Raw genomic sequence first — 22,701 nt, forward strand, 5'->3', positions numbered from 1 at the left:
CTTGCTTAACAAATGGTTAAAAAAATATATATCTTATGCTTATTTAGTTGGAACATAAAAAAATTAAAATCTTGAAATATTATAAGAATTACATAGTTCATTAGGAAAATATTTGTGGTATGCACTGTTACATAAATCAGGTTAAATGGGTCAATACTTAAACTTAAACTCTAGATGTTGAACTACTTATCGGTAATAGTGGGTTAAACCCCCAATCAAATACATTAGGATGTCATTTAAACAAAATTGAACGGAAGTAAGGAAAAATGAGTAAAAATTACAATGGAGGCCCATTATAAAGGCTTAAATTCGCTCTTAAGAATGCGAATTCCACGCAAAAACAAGGAATTTCTGATTTTAATAGAAATAAAAGTGATCAAGTTTGTCCGAGAAAAGATGGCATTGAAGGAGGATCAAGTGATTTAGTTACATTTTAGTGTGAGCAGAGAAAGATATCACAAACAGCCAATTTAAAATGTAATTGATCACATGGAGCCGACACATGCAATCATATCGTGCTTCTGGTGATTAATTCTCTGGTCATCAGCATAAATTTACATGCCACCGCCACCGCATGTGCGCCCGCTTCTAAGGAGATAAACGAATGGAGGGAGTTTCCTTATTATTTATTACTTCACTTGCAAGTAATTAGTAAAATTGTATTTTAAAACTTAAAACCAGAAAATGTAATCGCGATATTTTAAGAAAGCTCGGAAAGTTCGTACTTCTAATTTCTGGTTTATTCGTTATGAATAAAAGTATTAAAAATAATGTAATATTTTTAGAACATCGTAATGTTTAAAAAAAATACCTAGGGGAGAGCGGGGTTAAAAAAGTCACTTAAGGGTTTAGAAAACGCTCAAAATATCATATTTCCCAAACAGATAAAGCGAAATGTATAGCTCAATTCTTTAGGATATTTCTTGCCCTACAACTCTTTCTCAGATCATTTTGTTCTATCTAGCTAGTAAATATGATATTTTAAGCCTTTTCCAAACCCTTAAGTGACTTTATTAGCCCCGCTCTCCCCTACTGCAAAAATTTTAAAATCGAAATATTAGAAATGCAAAACATAAAATTTATTTTCTTTTTACGTCTTAACTGCAAATCATAAAAAAAACATTAATTATCGCTTAAACTCTCTCCAAAGAAAAAAGTCTATGCTGTGCACAGAAATTATGCAAACATTTGGAGCATATTATAGAGAATTAAAGTGGAGCCAGACGAAATGAAGGCATTATCAAAGTGAAGGAAGAAGAAAAGGGTCTTCGTGGGTATTATGAAGGAGTTGCAAATGGGGGCGCATTAGAATGGGTGAGATGTGTGACACAGAATTAGCATAGTGTGGCTTCTGAATTAATTGGAATATGAGTAGATGAGGTTCACGCCGAATGACGAAGGCTGGGGTGTTTGAACAAAGCCGCCAATTTATAATGCTGATGCTCTTCTGTCATGAGATGAAGATGAGCATGAGATTGTAAGGCGCAAAGTCAAATTGTTTGGTGCAGGAGGCGTGATAGCTACTCCAAAGCGGGCGCCTCATTCTGGGCAGAGAGAGAGACTCTTCACCAAAGAGATTGGATTAATTTAAATGCTTAATTACTGGTAATGATGTGAACAATTTGTGAGTATTATTGAAGTTGAGTGCAAAATGGGAAGTTTCTGTGATTCTTCTTGCCCCATAAGAATAGGAAGATGCTCATTTTTTTGCTAATTTTCCTGATTGATCACCGCAATGTCTCACACGGGATCTTGTGAGAACACTACCAGGGAGACACAGAGTAATACCGGCATATAAATACAAGTGAGGCCCACATGATGATGATTGAGAAATGAAGATGTTTCACTTATTTAATTTTTGCACAGCCACTGAAATGACTTCAATAATTGGAATTTTATTGTTTCTCACTGATCTTTCTCATGCTCATCCAACGTTTTTTTCTTTAACTTCATCCATTCCAACATAAAACCTTCCTTGATGATGATGATCTTCTTCTTTATTGCCACGGCGATTGAAGACACATCCACGGGTGGAAGATGAAAGGGAAAATATTGACAATTTTATCAGAGAAAAATTCTCTCACACTAACAATTAATTCTGTCTGGGAAGTTGAGTACAAAAAAAAAGTGAGAAAGTCAAAATGCCCTGTGTGATTTCCTCAAGATCAGTGTTGATTGAGTTTTGGTTCTTTAAGAAGTTCGCGATGGGATCTTTTATTTTGCTCTCAGCTCTTACAAAAAGAACTATAATATACAAAGTGATACAAATTCATTTTGAAAAAGGAAAGAAAAGTAGTGTGATGAGAAGTCTAATCTATGTTCATGAGGGTTACTGAAAGGTGTTGCTTCCATTTGGTACTGCACCCGAACTTTTCAATCACCCTTAATTGCTGCTTTCAAGAGAGGAAGGAAGGAAAAATATGAATGCATTCACGTGAAATTGTTGAAATAATCTCTCTCTTATCTACAATCGTTGGCGATATAAATTGTCCATGCTATCGGTGTGACAACACGAACCCGCCAGAGGTATCTGCAGCAGTAGCAGAAAAGCGAAGGCAATATAAGAAAAGAAAAAGGTGGAAACATAACATAGTAAAAGTGAGGCTTTGAAATTCTGGTTGTAATTTTGAACTAAACGACAAAATCCAATTGTTGTGGACTTGGGCTGGAGCTTAGATATGGTCCGCATGGGTGTGAGGTGTGAGTGGACATAAGGCCTGGTGAGCAATGGTGTGCCATATGGATGGAATGACTGTGAGGAGGAAAAAATCAATTATTAGTTAACTTGGTGAGTCAACAGCCAACACACCAGTCCATGGGATAAAAAGTCATAAATTCAAGTCTATACGCCGCTGCAAGAGGTTGAGTGTTGATAGTCTTTTCATTGGATTTCCGATGCTTCTCTCTCTTGCCCTGCACTATACAATGTTTTGGGATCGTTTGTGAATGAAGTTGGAGTCTCGCGTGTTGCTTCTGGTGGCAATTACTGTCGAATTCACGCGTCCACCACCTGGAGAAATATATATAGGTACACTCTGGTGCAAAGGAGCCCAAAAGCGACGTGAGACAGAAGATAGAGCCAACTCGTGCTCCACGTCCATAACATTTTTTCCCAATATCGACACACCACGGGGCTGTATAGCCGATTTAATGACAATATTGAATATGGCACTTTAATTGCAATTAGTCTGAAATTGCCCCCGAGATAGACAGGAATTTATATACAAACACCCCACCATTGTAGAATTGCCCTTGATTGGTATTTTAAAATCCACAGCATTTAATTACTTTCTTCATTATCTTATTGCCCATTCAGTTTTCAATTTACTGATGAATGAAGAAGTACATTGAATGCTAAGTCCCACATACAAGGGAGAGTATGTAATTTGAGAGAGATTCCATCAATAAACTACTTTTCGTAGAATTCGCATCTTCTCATACGCGCGCGTGAACATTTCCTCTGCAGAATATCCTCAAGCAAACAAATCTTTTATAATTTCTTTTATCAACATTTCACGTAATGTAGGTACATTAAAATTAATTGGGAAAAATCATTTATACGTGCTTGTATTCGCCTCTATGTTTAACATTGCCGTCATATAGTTAAAATGCTCTACTTTGAGAAAAGAATAATCTTAGCTGGTACATACTTTATTATAAAAAAAAAAAGATGTTGTCAATTTTAATTTTCAAAGGTCTTGAAAAAAAAATCTCGCGCAATTTTCAATAATGCGAAAGTCGATGTGAAATAAATGTCTGTAAATGCTTTGATTTAACCCTTTGCAGGCCAAGCGGGTGGGTTAGATTTTACCCTATAGAACAGACCTACTTTCGTGTAAACATTCAATGGTTTTAATTACGTATAGTTTCTTATTGATGCGACCACTATGTACATAATTATCGGAATAAGCTAACCATTTTCCATTAGAATCAACTAAGAAATCCAGGAAAATTTTTCTTAAAAATTACAATAAATGACTTAACATTAATTTTTTGATCCTTTAAAATTGTGAAACGTTAAAACATTGACAAAACTCATAAACGAAGCATCAATGCAAATGCTTTAAGCATGTAATTACACATAAAAATACAATAGTGACGTCATTCTTTGCATTTTTGTTGTCAATTATTTTGTTGGCTTTGTTCAGCTCACCTTATAAGAAAAGACATAAATCTAAAAAGGTAAATATATTTGGATGATTCTGAATCTCTTTTCCATCCTCCAGAGAACTTTCGATTATTTCCTTGAATAATTTACTCATTTATCGATGAATAAACTCCTTTTCTACTTTATGCTTGTTGCATTGAAATAAAAAACATATTATTCGTTACATTTTTCACATAAAAAATTTCTCCGAATTTCCTTTTGAATTTATAATTTACAAAATAAACTATACGTTGAGGATCCTCTTCTTCTTATTAGTTTACCTCAATCCCTTCTTTGGTCCATTTAGTTTTCTCTCGCATAACCTTTCCGTGCCAGATGTACACACATAAGAAGAAAGAAGAGAAGCGCATTGCCTCGAGTGGAACGCAAATGCATTCTCGCATTATCCGCATGCTGTGTGTGATCTCTATGGGCTACTGGAACAGCCTGGAGCATATAGCTACTGTCTTACCCAACGCGCGAGGTGTTATCTGATGACGATTGCTAAAATGTTTGACCATTTAAAATATATCACATCGGCCGTTGGGTGTTCTCGCGCACCTTCTTGTCCCCGCGTGTGGCTTGCAGTGGCAATGGTGCGAAGAAGCCAACACCGTGTGGCTACACTGTTAATCATCTCATTTGAATTTAATATACGACCGGAGCGTCGTAAATTTCACGTTTCGCCGTAAAAGAGCCCGGGGTTCCAGTATTGTGTCGCATTCAAAGGGAATTTTTGAAGGTGCTAAATACCACCAAAAACTACAATCATCACATTTTAATTATGGGTGAAAGATATACACTTACTTTGCTTTTTTTTTGGAAGTCTTTTTCCCCCGATTATAGCTGCATGCTGTCACGGGGTCCCTTGGCATACGCGATCTCGTGGAAAGTATGCTCCAAACCATTGATTGCAGTGTCGATTAACAGAAAATCACTTAAGTGAGCAACAAAATAAGGTGAGAACGAGATGTAATCTCTACGGGCGCGCAATGTCCGATTCCACCAGCTTGAATTCCATTGCACAAAAGCGCGCCAAGCACTTCTTTTTGCACCCAATCTTCCTGCCCTTCAGGTGTGAGCCTAAACCCGTTGTGCACAGAACTCCTCTATTTGTGACTTTTTTTTTATTTCACTATCATTGTGCCCATGGATTTTATTATTATTTATTGCCTCGCAATACCAAATTGACTGTGTAGGTGTTCCATGGATGAAATATGAAATACAATTGTTTTCCAGCTGACTCCTGCACCACACTTTGGATGATGCTAACCAGAAAAATATATATATACATATAGCAAAAGCGAGAGCAATGAAAATATGCAGCCAAATGAGCAAAGATACCTATTAAAAGGAAAAAAAATCATATCTATGCGTTGAATGATATTTTATGATCTTCATCGAGAAATATAAAATTTACGCTTCAAAATCATTCTTATTTGCAACATTTAATCCCTAATGGGATTTACATAGTTAAATTAAATTAAGATCGTGCCGCAGATTGTATACTATACGGAGCACCACCATGGAAAGCGGGGGCGAATAAGTTTGAAAAGCAATGGTAGAGCGTCAAAGCGTACCTTCTTAATTGATAATTTTTAAGTAAATTAGCAATAAAAATGAAAATTTTATTCTCACTCTCTGTCTCAACCTAACGACCATGTTATGGTGGTTTATTTATCGCTCTAAATTGTTGTATAGTACACATATTAATTACATCTAATTACAGGTAAATTGTCTTAAATGAGGTGAAGAAGTATGAATAAATATCACTGGGAGCGCGAATATTGTTTATAGAGGAGAATTTTTATTTAATGTTTTATAACCCATTCTCAGGAGAGACTATTTTATAATGTAAATTAGCCTTCTTCATTTGGCACAATTGTGTTCTTAAACATATTCAAATGGCACCTTGAATGACTTTTGAGTAACCAAAAAGGTGGTGCTCGCAGCAATTAATTCAAAGTCATGCTGAAAGTTCTGTTTTCAAAAAAAAATTGTTTTTGGTTTTAAAACGTTCGTCTGATCTTAAATGGATTTGTTTGAAAGGGGTTTAGGGACGATTATTCTTGAAATTTGGTACTGAATTTCGATATGTAATTCTTACAACAATATATAATACGAAATTATATACAATACTTATGCATAAAAAAAACAGTAAGACGTTATATGGAGAAAACGTTAAAAAATAAACATTAAATAAACTTGCAATTTTGAATAATATTTTCAATATTATCAGGTACATAGTGTCCTCTTTAGAAAATATACATACGTATTCTTTCGGGAATTTATTAAACCTTCATCAGGTACTTCAAAAATATAAAAATATATTATATATGCAAAATATGGAGTAAAAAAATGTTCTGTGTGGAAGAAATTTAATTAAAAGCCTGCAAACCTTTTCCGAGGTATTACAGAACTTTTATTACATCCCAGGTTTTAATTCAACCATTTGAGTGCAAACGGCCAAAAGTGCTTGCAAAGTACCATCCATGGACAGGATGTGCGTGTGAAGTTCAAATACTTTTCTCTCTATCTCCCTATCGTTTTTTTTTGTCTTACCGCTTCTTCAAAATTCACATTAACTTTTTTTTCACTTCTTCCCCGAGTTTATTTTGTGTGAGCAAAACACTATTATATGTATACCGAGAGAGGGAGGATGAGACTTTGGTTATAAATACAATAAAAAAGCGACCATAACCGATATGCTCGTAACAATATTTAGTGCAGCAAAGTGTATAGTTGGAGAAGAAGAGGTAAAGAAAAAAAATGTTACTTACCACCACAGCGTGCTTTATGAATTTTTTATTTATCCCAATCTGATAAATTGGTCGAGATATCGCCAATATGCGAAATACTTACATATATAACATTCACCTCGTCGTTTGCCGTGCTCGTTTCTTTCACTTGCTGGGTGTTGTGTGGCATGGGTATAAAGACAAAAGAATTCTCCGTGTACAGAAAATGATCAAGAGTGAGTGAGGAGAAGAAGCAAAAAGCCACCAAGGTTCCTCCGGCTCTGGTGTGGAGACCGCATCCCGAGGAGAAGAAGGCACAGAGAGACGATTCACTTGAATGAACGACTTGTGGAGGAGAGAGAATTCTCAATGCAGCCACAGTGCACACTCTAAATGTAATCACCAGCAGCTAACACTGCCAGCCTCAAATGTGGAAGCTACCTATATTCCTCGAGGGGACGCGGGATGATCTCCTCAGGTGGAAGATGTTGTTCACACAGACCCATCGAGGATCCCCCCTCTACTTAAGACCCATAAATTCTCATATGAAATCACATCGTTTACGTAATTATATTTAAATTCACCGCCAAGAAATATGTATGAAAATGAAGATCTTCCGTCTATTTCCCAAAAATTTTAAGACACCACCAATGTGCTCGCCCCAACATACGTAAACAATCCGCAAAGAGAGGAGCGAAAAAAAATCATAGCCCAAGGCAGACAGAGAGAGAGACCAAAAGCAAAATAATCTTCTACACAAAATAACTTCCGAGAATTAATAGGTTAACATTGAGACTCTTGGTATGTGCTGTGTGCTAATTAATAAACAATAACTTAATGATTAATTAAAATAACTGACACTATCGTGTTAATCTGCATACTAAATAGTCAGAATTATTTTAATAGGAATACGTAAAAAATCCAGTAATTAATTTTGGTTAATATGAAAACACGTAGAGGAGATTCGCGTTGAATACTTAAATACAGAGTTGAGATGAAATTTGAGATAAGATGGTATGGCATAAAATAGATCGAGATACATAATCATGATGCGCTACAAAGTTTTTTTTTTCTTAATTGAATTTCATTTAACGGAAGTATTTAGTTACTACATACTTCATTAACAATCCAAAGAGGCCTCAACTGAATTATGGATTTTATTGAAATTCTCGTTGAAATTAATCCAGTTTGCAAAGTGATTGAAATTTGATAACACAATATTGTATAATTTGAGATGTATACGTCAGTAATTCTTATTATAAATTATGTATTTTTCAACATACAAGCAATGGTCAATACATAAAACAAAACATATATGAGCTTTAATCATAAAAAAGGTAAATTAAATAATTATGTATACATCAAAGGCTTCTACTTGTTTGTGTATGAAAAAACTTTATGTTAAAGGAAGTAATCGGGATTAGCATAATATTGCAGAAATTCGTCAAATAGTTTTTATAATTTCGAAAAATCCTTAGGGAGGGGTGGGAAGAAAAAAAAAATTTCGAAAAACCTGACAAAAACCTGACAAAAATGACGTCACTATTTGTGGTTTTTGTTACTTTTAATGTATGAGGTCTGAGACATTTTTGCTAAAGTTTCGTCAATTATTTTTAATTAATAATAATTTTTATTTACTTTACTTTTATTATTACGGGTTCCATCCATTTAGATGATTCTTTTTAGATGATTTAAAAAAAAGATAAAAAAGCACAATGCTGACGTCATTGATTACATTTTTGGAAAAACTTTTGCCAATATTTTACAATTCGTTAATATTTTTAATTATTTTCTTGCTCTTTTTATGTTTATTTATTCGTTATAATTTTAATTCAATTTAAAAATATTTATATGAAAAACTATATGTATTTTATCCAAATCTTTCATCTAAATTCCCATCAACTTAGTTGTTTTTGCTTCTAAACTCATCCGCTCATTTGAATTGCAACAAATTACCATTAATATAAATTTTATGGATGTTATCCACTTTGCACAGAGTTATATTAAAAAAAAAAAAAGAAAAATTTTTGTGCTCACTCATGTATGCAATCCCTTGTCCCAGATTTTGAGTGCTTCGCTGCATCTAAGCATGCAAAAATTCAAATGAAAAACCCATCTCTTTTAGCTCCCAAAAGCGTAATCTATCACAATTGGCAGGCTATATTTATTTCAAAATTAAAACCAATTTATTGCGGGCTGAGAATTGAAAATCCACGACCTTCCATTCTCTCTGCGTGGTTTCCAGTCTTCCGTCTGGGCCAAAACTTAATCTACATATGCCACACAGTTGCAACACACAAGAGGAGGAGGTGGAGGAAAAGCCAGCCAGAGAGATATATTAATATGAATGGCGATGGGAGAGAAGCGCACGATATATGAAATGCCTTTTCATGTGAATTGTATATTCCTTCCTGATCCCAAGAGTCTGTGTGAAGGACAAAATTATCACCATTGAGGATGTTTTTGTTTCTTTTTTCTTGCGTTTTGAAAGCAATCAAATTATACGGTGATTGTGGGAAGGAAAGGGAGATTCTCATGGGTTAGATAATAGCGATTAGGATCCGTGGCCACTACCCAAAAATAATAATAATCATTATCAGGAGCGCTATTTTCTTTCATCTTCTCTCATCTATGCTCTCCATCGCAGGTAAATTTCATTCATAATTTTTGGCTAGGCATGTTTTTTTGCCCTATCTCTCGGAATCTTTTGGTATAATTTTTTTTGACTACATTGTGGGTTATTTCTACGAGTCGCACAAGCGTTGCATAATGAAGTTTGGTGTGTGTATGAATTGTGTGCGGATGGGGGAAGAAACAGGTGAAGTTGGGCTTGGGTGCAATTTTCATTCCTCTGCCTGAATTCTCTCATGAGTGATATGACGATGTTGGCCCCTACTTGAACCCGGGTCAGCCCTCCTGCTGACCTCTACAATCAATGTGATTAACATAGAGCAACTGGTAAGATCCCATATAGCTATATACATACATTGCGCCTAGGAATGGTGCGATTTATTGGGAGAGAGCTCATTACGCAGCCAATCGAGCATCATGCACGAGGTTCTACCCTCGCACCACCTCGATCATCAACACAATAAATTGCATACGATCACCATGGGCTCCCTTTTCCACGGCATTTTCAGACAAGCATCGTGCAGAGCGAATGAATTGGGGAGAACGGTCAATTGTGGTGTTGGCTGTGGTGGACGAGGCTTTAGCCGTAGAGATTTAATCATTTCCCCCTCGTCTTATCTTATCGTTTAAATCGCCTTCCACTCACCCAATATGTGTTGGTATGATCCCAAAGACAGTCTCCACCGCGAGGATCAACGGCGAAATTATACAGGAGAAAAACGTGATTTACTTGGGCATGCATCGCAAATTGGAGCTCTGCTGCTGTTGGGGGCCAACATGGAATGCTCAGACCATTATGGATATTTCAATTAATCTCCCCTCCCCTCATGTGAAAATATTCCCTAATAAGACTTGTTAAGAGTTGGGTGATCATGCAAATTAAAAGCAATATGAGAGAAAGGATCATGATACGAGCAAAGAGGTGTTTAAATGTGTTTGGAATGCAACACAAATTAACTTTTGGATTAAAAGCTACAAGAGACCTTTGAATTTAAGTATGAATTTATCTTTATTAAAAATGGCGTTAGGCATTTAAATTTAGCATTTAAATTTCAGTTTGCTCCTTTAGAGATTTTCACTCCAGGCAACCAAGCCTAAACCACAAAAAACATCTGTTTTCCCACATTTTTTACACAAAATGTGTGGCACAATGAAAAATTGAAAAAAAATATATATTTCTTGCATTAATGCCTATTAAATAATTAAACATTATTATTCAATTAGTTTATTGGGCTCCCATATCTAACGTGACATTTGACAATTCTCTCCCCTGGACTTCACAAGTTGGTTTAATTTTATTTTCACGCGTCAATGGATGTGGAAATGAGGGTGGATGTTTCGATGGAAGAAAATGGAAGAATTGTGCTCAATCGCGTGTCACAATATCGTAATTTTTTTCTGTTATTTCCTCCTGCTGTATTTCTCTCGCTGTCCTGCATTTGAGCCACACTGTGTGGCCAATAAATTATCGTCACGTTAACCAAATTTTATTTCAATGGGATAGGAAATCAACTATTGACGATTTTTCTCACCTTTCAAGGAGGGAAAGGGAAAAAATTCCCGCCCAACACTTTGGGGTAATCTTATCCACTGCTGAGTGATGGTTCCCTGAGAAAGAGTGCAAAATGCAAAATGAATAAAAATGCTAAAAGTTTCTTTCATGAAAATGATTTTTTTTAAATTTATTTCTTTTGCCATCTGAATACAATTAACCCCGCATTGAGTCACTTTTCCGCGTTGGGTTTCTGTTTTATTACATCTCGATCACATTTTCCATTATGCGGGAGAAAAATTAGAATTGCACAATGTGTTGGCCACGGAGGCTGTCAAGCTACGATGCGGAGGAATAAAAAGATGTCAAGCAGATTATTATATATATTTTTTAAAATGAATGAAATGAATGAGTAGCATATTTTCCCACACAACTTGTAGCTCCTTCTGCACCATCTCAAATGTATATATAATCTAATTGATGCCGACAAATTGTGAGAGATGCCTCGCTTCCCTGGAAAGTGCATCACTGTGCCCAGAATCATCAATAGCACCCCACAAATGGATGATAATTTTAATGAAATAATCACCTTTTTTGGTCATCCCATTGATGATGGGTACAGCGCCACTCTTTGCGCATTTGGCTCCCATGAGAAATCCACAATTGACTCTTCAATTAATTGACACTCCAGCCAGCGAGCTTCTTTAACTTCCAATGCTTCTGCCATACAAAAAATCGCATACCATCTTTTGCAATTTTAAATGCAATATGTGAGAAAGACACCCCAGAGAGCAGCGGAAGAAAATGCCTCGCTAATCCTTTGTCTCAGCCTTGTATACTTAAACTATTTTTGTACACTCAGAAAAATCTGCAGCTGAGTATATAAAAGAAATTTTAAAGGTTGATTTTAATATTCTTTTAAGAAAAATATAAATGATTACGCGATTAAAGACTATCAAGATTTTTTTTATTAATCGTATTTGGTATCTCAGTTTCATACTTCACTGTATTTGAGGCGCTTTTTAATAATGTTTAGATCTTGTTTTTTTTTTCAAAAATTTCTGGCACGTGATTCAAATAAGCAACAAAATTAGAGATAATTCTCATATTTTTTTTACAATATTATTTTCATGAAGGCGGGTCCTTTCAGATACCTACGCTAAATGCGGAACACCTTAAAAACATTTAAAAATTTTAAAAGACATAAAGATTGGGAAAATTGGGCTAATCAGATGCCACACTTATAATTAGTTTATTATTACAGAACAATAAATACGTAAAGACGTATAAATACGAGAAAGAATTCTTCCCATTCAGTTCAGTTGATAAAATACCTCCAGGCATCATGAAGTACTTCCTTGTAATTTGTATTCTTGTTGTAGTTGTATGTTCCACGTTTGTGGAAGCTAAGGTACATAGGTCAAATTTTCCTCTGTGATTCCATTTAAAATTATTTCTTTTTTTTTTTAGAGTGGAACATCTGCTATGGAGATCCCAAGAGGAACTTACTTGAGTGACACAAGACCTTTGTTCGAATCGAGGATTGTCAATGGACAACTTGCCGAATTGGGTCAATTTCCTTACCAAGTCTTCTTTACAGGCTACCGTGATGATATGCGTTCTATCCCAATCTTAACCTGCGGTGCTGTTATCATTGCGGAAAGATGGATCGTTACCGCAGCTCATTGCTTGTTCGAAGATAACAACCTCGATAAAATTCTAGGAAGTTTTGTTCTCAAAGCTGGTCAAATATACACCAACAAGGGATCAAGCTACACGCAAGGAGCAACAGTATTGACTGCTCAAACGCATCCCCATCCCGATTACAATCCCACCACTTTAATGAACGACATAGGCCTGTTCCATCCATTCTTTGGCTTTGATCTCCTCAGAGATCCATGCTATGTGAACGCAATCGCTCTACCCTCTCCCAATGATTTTATTGCATCACACGTGGGGGAAGAACTGACTATTTCGGGATTTGGTCGTACAGCAACTGATGAACCAGCTTCAGAACGACTCCTCTGGGCTACTCTTCAGGTAATTCCACACTGCTCTTGCCAAGAAAGCTACGCACCGACCCTCCCATCGACAGCCTTCTGTGGACAAGATAAAACATCCCCCATAAGTTCAACCTGTCGTGGAGACTCAGGTGGTCCCGTATCGCTAAAGATAAAAAATATTCCAACCCTCGTTGGAATAGTTTCATTTGGTGGAACCAACTGCGGAACAGTACCTCAGGGCTTTACTGCTGTAGCGAACTTTGTTAATTGGATTTCGGAAATGCAAGCTAAACACAAATAAAAAATTAATAATTTTATTTTTTGTTTAAAATATAGATTAAAAAAATCTTCAGCGTTAGAACATATGTATGGCTACCAGGCGCCTCCATCTTTTATGTTTGTAATCTGTACAGTTCAGTAACTTTTCTGGGTGTTTTTTCTGTATCAAATTTTTTCACCGTGTAAGTTCCTCACTTGAATTATTGCCCAGCATCGTTTTATCTTTTCTCACCGATTCAAGCGTTGGGATGTGTGTAATAAATGTGTAGGGTTGCAGCGTTAATTGGTTATTCAGACCACGAATGGTGGAGTTCATGTGCGAAAGTTCGATTCTTCTATACCATCCCCCATATCAGGAAGGTGATGGTGGGCAAATGAAGGTCCACTACACAAGGAGAGGGGGCTTCGTCCAGGAGGATGAATTGCGGGATGAAATTAGAAATCGGTAGACATTGTTTCATTAGAGACAAGTCATTTTTTTTCACCCACTTTGGGGGGTGGTTTTCACTTGAGAAGGAAGTTTTTCCATCTTTAACGGGGGGTTGCGCCTTTGACCTCCGCTACTCCGGTGGATGTCGTCCGTGTTTGTCGTCTATAAAATTGATATGCCACCCCTCTCTACACGGCTTTGTCTTTCAGTACCCCGAACACATTTTCCATTATCTGTATAAGTTCCACACAGTTGAATTGACTGGGACTTTCTTCACTTTTCCTCGCACACACGGGGAGTTTTTGGAACCTGGCGGCAATGGGTGGGGCACTCTTCGCTGCGTCTGTGCCCTGGATATTAATGAGATGGACATTATTATTATGAATTGTTTCTATGAAGTTAGAATAATTTTGATATTTCCTCTTTCATCCTGCGCCGCTACCGCAGGGAGCTACTTTGGGATGGCGCTGTGGGATGGTTAATTAGAGCAATGTACGGTGTAAATGGCCCGCTATATGGAATATTCTTCTCAACTTATGTATGTACAATACTTCCTCCCCTTTCCCGTGTGGCAAATTAATCCTACTGGACTCCCTCTCCTCCCACCCTCTATATGCCACCCTAGCATCGTTGGGAATAACAATATTTCGCATAGTACGTAAATTTTCTCCGTGGCGAACATTTTTTTGCCCTCTCTCTCGCTCGGTCTTTGTAACGGGCGAATTTGAAAATAGATTTTATAGCACTATATGTACCATGTACTAAAAGAGCTCCGATGGTGGGGGAAGGTGAATTTGTGCCGTGTACGTTGTGTTGTGGGGATTATATCTGGGGGAAGCTTCCGAGGCTCGCCAGTTCTGGTCTGATAGAGTCCTCCGGGCGACGTAATTATACCCATTCGCTAAGAGTGTCTATCTTTTATCGCAGAGGCACCGGCCATCTTGCCAAGCTGTGAGCCGGAGAAGATTGTGAAAGTTGAGTGCAAGAAAAGTCCGCCATACCGGAAGTACCAGCGCCAGGAGCAGAAGATCTCCATCCTGAGACGATTATACCCCGGAGGAACACCACGGACGCCACGTCCGTGCTCATCAGGATCGATACCGAGATTATCCCGCCTAAATGGGATTGGCTTGAGGCACAGCATAGCTCTCGGCCTCTCGGAATACTTTACCAGAGGGAATTTCCGTGGATACAAGTCATTGTCCCGCCTGGTTGGGACGTTCGGGAATCCAGCCTCGAATAGAGACCAGTCATTGTCTCTCATCCTCTGGGTTCATATCGGATCGTCGTCTGGAAGAACTATTCGGAGACACGACGGAGGATTCTGGTGTTCTCTCCGACTCACGACCGCTGGATTCATCGCGGATTATCTGCTGGAAGAACTGTTCGGGACACGACGGAGGATTCTGGTGTTCCCTCGGATCCACGGCCACTCCTCACCGGAACTATTAAAAATCGAATTCTTAAGTATAATTGTTACATGTTATTAACCCCTTTGTTAAGCCCTGAGATATAACTATTGGATAAATTATTAAGAATCAAGCCTAGCCAAGAACTCAATTTTCAATAATTACACATTTGTCTGAATAAAAGTAAATTAGAGTGCAAAATCAACTATTTTAGAATAAATTTCATGATACCATTTAATGGAAAATTTGTCACTTCTTATTTCTCATGGGAAAATCCTTACATCTTCTAAAAGTAAATTGTCTGGACAGTAAATCGATGGTGAAGTTGGGGCAATTAACTTCCCAGCAGCAACTGCTGAAATGGATAAATTGGTGAAACATGAAAATTGGAGGGTGATTTACGTAAAAATAATAATTGATGGTGGTTAACCAAAATTCATAAATTTTGTACCGCCAACCAAACATCTATTGGCATGGCTATCAAAAGCAAATTTCAATTCAGGTGTTTCGTGGAATTATGAGACGCATAATGTTGGTGTTTTCTTGTCTATGCTATCGTATACTTTTCATGTTCTAGCTTTATGTTTTTGATGGTTTTTTTAAGCGAAGAATTTTAGCTTTCTGGACGGAAAAAAATATTTTAGACAAGTTTAAGAATTATTTAAACCAAAAACAACTAAGAAGATCTAGCATAAAGGTTTCAATGAATTTGATTACATTCCTTGAACACTCAAAACAGCATACAATTATAACGTTCCACATAGGAATCAGAATCAACACCAGAAGATTGTCCTTTTCGATATTTTTCGCTTCTTCTCTGCATCCCTAAATAGTTGCAGCGGCGGAACAACACTTTGCCCACTAACGATCCCACCGAAGCTACACATATAGGATTCCACAAGAGAAACACCATGCAGCGCCTTAAATATGCTTGAATACAATTGCCTCCGTGGTGATATTTGTTTTGCATTATTTGTTCCCACTCCTCATCGCATGGATTTCCTTTGGCAGAAGAGAACTTCTTAAATAAGCAAAAAATGCAACTGCATAAATGATAAATGCCATTTCGGGGCCGAGACAAGTTTTTTTGCCAACACAGGACAGCATTTTGATTCGCGATGATTCCAACTTTCCACGCAGCAGCAAATAGGAGTGAACACCATCAATTCTTTTATACACACCGGGGAGAACGAACATAATCCATGACATTACTTAGTGGAGGAATTAGCGAGAATCTCCGCAAGAGGCAAACCTTCTGCGAGATCTTCACATCTTTCCTGGATGATTGAGCATCTGATGTGGAGTAAAAAGTGGAAAAGCCGCGACGACAGATCGGTGATAGCATTAAAGATTCACAATTTTATATTTTTTTGTAGGACTATCATTCAATTAATTGTAAGGAAAAGTGGAGGCGCCAGGTATTGGGCTTAATCTATATTGTGGATTTTTCTTTGATATAAAAAGGTATTGCTTTTCCTAATTATCGAATTTAAGTAATTTTTGTATGAACTTAAAACTAATTTATTTTTTAAACAAACTCTTGAAAATTCATTGCAAAGGAGTTTATCCGTTTCTGTATGAAAATTCCCCTTACTAGAGGAAACAAGAAATCTCAAAGGATACTACGGGATCAGTTGAGAAAAGTCTGCAAAGATTCGCCAAAAAATTTAAACAATGACGTCACCGTTGTACATTTTTAAATAGACTTAAGCTTTAAATTGAATCATTTTATACATAAAACTGCTTCACAATTTTAAGCACTATACTGCTGCTCACTACAACCTTACCTTTGCAAGAAGCTCTTCTTCTTGTAGAGAAACATCCCGCGCTACCCATTGTCGTGAGTTCTCTTTGGTCGAACCATTTGAGGAATTATGATTGGAATTTAAAGTGTAAAAATTCAACGTGCAAAATCTTTCAACCAACTTTCTGTCACTTCAAGGTGAGGAAAATCACTCGAATGTGCAAATTATGCCTCGATCGGCTATTATGCTCAACTTCTCATTGATATTTCAATTAATAAAAATCTCCATTGCAAGATTCTCTCGGTAATTAAAATTTAATTTATTAAAAATGATTAAATAAATTAAATTTTATGAAGGAGAGATAATAAAATAAGCAATATTAATTACACTCTAATATTATTTAAATGCCTTCCAGCGGAATATTCATAAAAATTCTTGCATTGCCATAGACACAACTGCAAAGGGGGGGGGGGGGGGGCATGAAAAGGGCATGAATCAGAACTGCAGCAATATATATGAAGGAAGTGGTGCAGCTTTACAATGTGCTGGCACACTGAATTTCCATACAAGAGTGCAGCAGACTGGGGTCTATGCATATCACGGAAATGGCGTGTCCTCTCAATTCATATATAAATTGCAAGCTAAAATATCCATTTTAATAAATTATTTAATTGAAGCGGTGCCTTTTATGCAATCTCATATATGCGCTTTTGTATGTGCATTTGAAGCTCTCTACGCACAAATGAAATGTGAAATTTGCAATGCAGAAAAGAATATGCAATTGAAAATGATTAACTTTCGCAAATTCACTCTCCCGCACACTCTTATAAATGGGAATGCATATTTTTGCGCTCTTAGCAGTGTGTACATGAATAATGATAGCTCGATTATTTTGTGATTTATATCAATTATTTTAATTTAGAAGAGATGTTTAAGGTCATTTTGTGAATTTGCGATTGAAATTTTTTCTTGAAAAATAATAAAAATGCACAATTATACCAATTTATGGGATTGATGAGTTATCCAGCATTATTTATTAATTAAAGATTTTAGATTTGAAGCAGCGAAATAATTTGTAGAAATTCACGGAAAAGTTTTCAAGGAATTTTTTTTTTTGTAAATTAATGAGAAGTAAATAATGCAATGAATAATTAATATTAATATTAGAGGTAGCGAAAAACAAATTTATTGGTATGAAAAAGGGCAATCACCTATTGATTGAACTTGTAAAGCTTTTTATTTTAAATTCAGGACCCTTAATTTTAAAAACTCTACTCCAAACAAAATTTTAAAAATTCAAAAATTTTAGAATTCTGTGTTTTAAAAAATATTAAGGCGATAAAAAATATACCAAAAAAATTAATTGAACATTCTTTAGAAAAAAATTCCAGCAGTGCTCTCTCTGTCTTGCTTTGTTTTATTTCTTTGAGTATAATTTAGTGAAAGAACATGCGAAACATGCCATAGATATGGAATACAAGAAATTACCCAAGCAACACGCCACGACTACTGACTGCTTTGACAACTTTATGTAGTACTTTAAGACGTCGTATTTTTGGGTTTTCACGACTAGTCAAAACTCTTTTCTCAATATTTTAATTATTATTGCATCCCTGTTTATAATTGAGTAATATAAGTGGTCGTCGCCTTTTACTCTACGATTTGACATAAAAATAATGTACAAAAACTGAATGCTTAGCAGTTTTTAAGAAAAGTAGTCGTAATGTTGTCGTAGTTCTGACAACATTTTGTAATGAGGATCCGTAAAGTTGTCGTGAGTAGTCGTGAACATAAAATCCAATTTTTGCTTAATCTTTTAATATAAATCACATTTTGAAATGCTTTCATCGTTGTAATTTACTTATAAACAATTCCTGGATACATTTTAGTGCAAAATATTAATTAAAATTACAATAAAACGCAATTAAAGAAAAACATGAGAATGACCACGAAAAGGAAGTCTTAAAGAAGTCATAATGCGTTGGACAAAATATTGAATATTCCTGTGGTTATTATTTAGTTACAGAAACTAATTTTACATGATAATACTATTTACTGCATTTATCATTGGAATAAACAATTTTGAATTTTCTTGTTTAATAAAAAACACTTAAAATTAAAAAAATATTTATTTGTAACCGACTCATTTCTACGACAACCAAAAATAAGTCTTAAAGAAGTCATAATGCGTTGAACAAAATATTGAATATTTCCGCGGTTATTATTCGATTAGAAAAACGAATTCTACATAATAATTTTATTTACTACATTTATCATTGAAATAAACAATTTTGAATTTTCTTCTTTAATAAAAAATAACTGAAAATTAAAAAATATTTTTTTGTAACCGACTCATTTCTACGACAACCAAAAATAAGTCTTTAAGAAGTCGTAAAATACGGTATCACGCATCTGAATTTTTTTGTAATTTGAAGAAATTGCTGATTATTTATAAAGTAAATATATCTTCAAAAGGTTTGTTTTAATGGAGCACACATCTTTAGCTGTAATTTTAGTTTCTGTATTATTTAGAAACATGTTAAAATTACATTTTAATGAACGACTACCAAAAAGAAGTCTTTAAGAAGTCGTAAATATTGCAATGAACTTTGCCAAATTTTATTGTTTTTTGAACCTTTTTAAATTATTTAATAATTTTATCATCTTTATGAATTATCAGTGAATCTTATTATTGAATATCGCAAAGAACTTAACGATATTTTAAGATTTTTATAATATTGTGTTGCATAACCTAATTCCGGATGAACATTCCGGCAAATTGTTCACAAGTCCCAAACATCGTAAGCTTTTCCCTTACCTCATCTTTATGATTCAAATGTATGCAACTGAAGATAAAAATATATTTACCCAACGAGAGAAATCGCTTGAAAATAGGGAAAATTTTCGTAAATCCGTCGGCAGGGATAGGTCGAGAATTGGTCAAAATCTCGACGCCTTGACGAAAATGGGGAATAAAAATCCCAATTTTTCTGCCGAAAGTTCGTCGAAAGCATGTTCCCTATTTCTGCCCAATTGGGAAGCTGATGTCGAAACGTGGCCGACCATATTCCGACCTACCGTCGAAATAGGGCAGAAATAGGAAAAATTTTCGAAAGTATGTCGACATATATTGCTTTGATTTCCTCGTTATTTGTCTCTTTCTCTCCAATAATATTCAATTCAAACAACATATTTTTATATTCTTCTGCTCTTTTCACACATCACATGATTATATTGGGGCCTCCATGGCGTTATTTTACATGACAACAATAAAATGCCAAGACAAAATGGAACACGATATTAATAAATATTAATATTTTTATATTGCGACTTATCCTGACGCTTGGTCTTTGGAAAACCATGCCACACCCTTTTCCCGACGGGAATATTTGTCATAGGCGATAAAATGCCATTGCATTTCACAAAAATTTAATTTTTTGATTATATTTTAATTTCACTTAAAAAATGAAATTTCCCAAAACCTTGTTGAAAGTATTTTTAAAATTTCTTTACACATCCTGAAACATGTTGGTCAACTTATTTTGGATGCAAAAGTCTCAGATAATTAATAAATCGAATTTAATTTTAGCAAGTAAATTTTTGATTTGCCGCGCACGAATAAGTACGCCATTGAGCTCATTAACCTCTAAACCTTAAAGTCCATCTGTTGACAAAATATGAAATCAAAAATTTGGACAAGGGCAGAAATTGGGAAGAAATAGGGCAAAAATTGGGAAGATTGTCGAAAGCATGTCGAATATTAGTCGACAATCGGCCTTATTTTTTCCCTAAAATTACAGGAAATGGAGGAAGGAAAAATTTCGACAGACTGTCCACACCCAATTCCCTATTGGGAAGGCGTCGAAACTTTTTCGAGATATCTTCCACTTGGACTGCCCAATTTTTTTACTTAAAAATAGGGCAGAAATTGGGCTGCTTGATAAGGAAATATGCCGAATATATTACGAAAGATGATTTCCTTCCAAAATAGGGCAGCTACTTTCGACATATTTTGGAAATTATTTCCACAAAGTCAACATTTGGGAAAATAGTTCTCGTTGGGTATACTTTTTAACACAATATGTATCTAACTAATATTTTATTTTAACGAATATTCACATTTCTTAAAAACTCTATGCATTCAAGTAAATAATATTTAAATATCTTCAGTTCTTGGAATTCAATTATGGGTACCTGAAAAATATACCCTTTATGACCCTCAGACTTAAAAAGTGTTAAGGGCAATAAAATTTGCAGTGCGCAGGTAAACTTTTCTCAATAACTATTTTTGTTTTCCATGAAGTTTACAGGATAATCTTTAAGTTTATCCCATTTCTAAGTAAAAGAACAGATAAGATGTCATAAAAAATCTAAAATATTATTTTCTAAATTTCGTTTTCTTTTTAAAAACTCTTATCAAATCTTACAAGATCACACGTTTTTTTTATACTAATAATTATAGAAAGTTTTTAGAGAATTCCTTGTTAGCAATATTTGTTTACTGACAATATTTGTGAATTCTTGCAAAATAAGGTATGCAATTCACAAAAATGGTGGAAAAATCGTCGGTTTTATCACCACTCTTTACATCTGTTGTAAAAATCTCATGGAACGTACAAATTATGCTGATGTAACTGACTAAATTTGTGAATGCGGCTGCTTTTGATCGCCCAAATTATTTTCACTATTTTTTAAAAATATTTGATAAAGTTCATATAAATAAAATTCACATTATGAGCTACTACAAGCATTCGCAAAGCAAATACTTAACATATGAATTAATATGAAATATAAAAATATTTATTTTTAGTTAAAAATTTTAATAAATAGTCAACATTTTTATTTGTTCTCAATACTTTTGCCATATAATGACTTATTTCCTGTCGAGGGTATAGTCTTGCATAAAATTATTAGCATATATACGCATGAAATTTTTTATTTCTATATGTGGCAAAATATTAGGGAATATTTCTAAGAGAAGGGACGACATGAAAACGGAGAACATTTTTGTGCACCCAAAATGTGCTTCACCAGGTAATTTGGAGTGAGAGTGAGTGCAATAAATATGAACGAGAAGGGGGAAAAAGCATACAAAATGTACAAAAATGTTTCACAAATGCAAAATGTTGCAAAAAAAATTTTGCCTAAATCCAGGAATTTTCACGTCGTAAAGTATTACGTAAAGTTGTCAGCTTCGACCAAAAAATGTACTACTTGATGATTCCCAAAGTAATGTTATACGACTACTTTACGTATAAGTTTATGTATTACATTATGTACTACTTTATTTTCGAATGTAGTACATTACGACTACTTTGAGTTGCTTGGGTAAAAGCCTCCATAAAGTCTGTGTTATCTGTTTGGAAATTAATTAAATTTAGATAAAATGCATTTAATTCATCATGTTTCTGCCCCCATGTAGAAGTTCTCTGACGGTGCGCGCCCTCCCCAGTGGTTCATACATATCGAATATGTTTTACAGAGCAATTAAAATGCGGTATATAATGTGGATGAGAAGAAGGCAAAAACATTAAAATTAAATTTTATACTTTTCAATTTGGCTATGAATGCGTAAAATCAGGCAATTGAGATCATGGCGTTTGGACTCGATGCGCCAGATTGTTGCATAAATGAATTAAAATTGTTAAAATAATTCTAAACCTTACGCAGAATTGGAAAGCAAAAATTCAATGTGCAGAGTATGGTAAAAAAAGAGTTTTTTTTTAATCATGCAATTCAAACTCATATCTGACGTGCCTCTTTAATAATTTATTTACAATGAATAATGCCTCATTTCTTTTAGGAAACATATTTGCGCAGAGGGAAA

General features: G+C 35.2%; 1 protein-coding gene across 1 annotated transcript; it reads left to right on the plus strand.

Annotated features, from left to right (window-relative positions):
• Window positions 1-2,619: 2,619 nt before the first annotated feature.
• Window positions 2,620-13,312, plus strand: LOC129789238 (chymotrypsinogen A-like). The gene is made up of 2 exons (XM_055825887.1): window positions 2,620-2,788; window positions 12,479-13,312. Exon 2 carries the CDS (start codon window positions 12,494-12,496, stop codon window positions 13,310-13,312), a length of 819 nt encoding a protein of 272 aa, XP_055681862.1. The 5' UTR covers window positions 2,620-2,788; window positions 12,479-12,493.
• The last annotated feature ends 9,389 nt before the right edge of the window (window positions 13,313-22,701 follow it).

Source organism: Lutzomyia longipalpis, chromosome 2 (genome assembly GCF_024334085.1).
Source record: "Lutzomyia longipalpis isolate SR_M1_2022 chromosome 2, ASM2433408v1".
In the NCBI taxonomy this organism is placed as follows: Eukaryota; Metazoa; Arthropoda; class Insecta; order Diptera; family Psychodidae; genus Lutzomyia; species Lutzomyia longipalpis.

Coding starts and splice junctions, on each gene's coding strand:
- LOC129789238 (XM_055825887.1), top strand. CDS start 12,494: ATGGAGATCCCAAGAGGAACTTACTTGAGTGACACAAGACCTTTGTTC.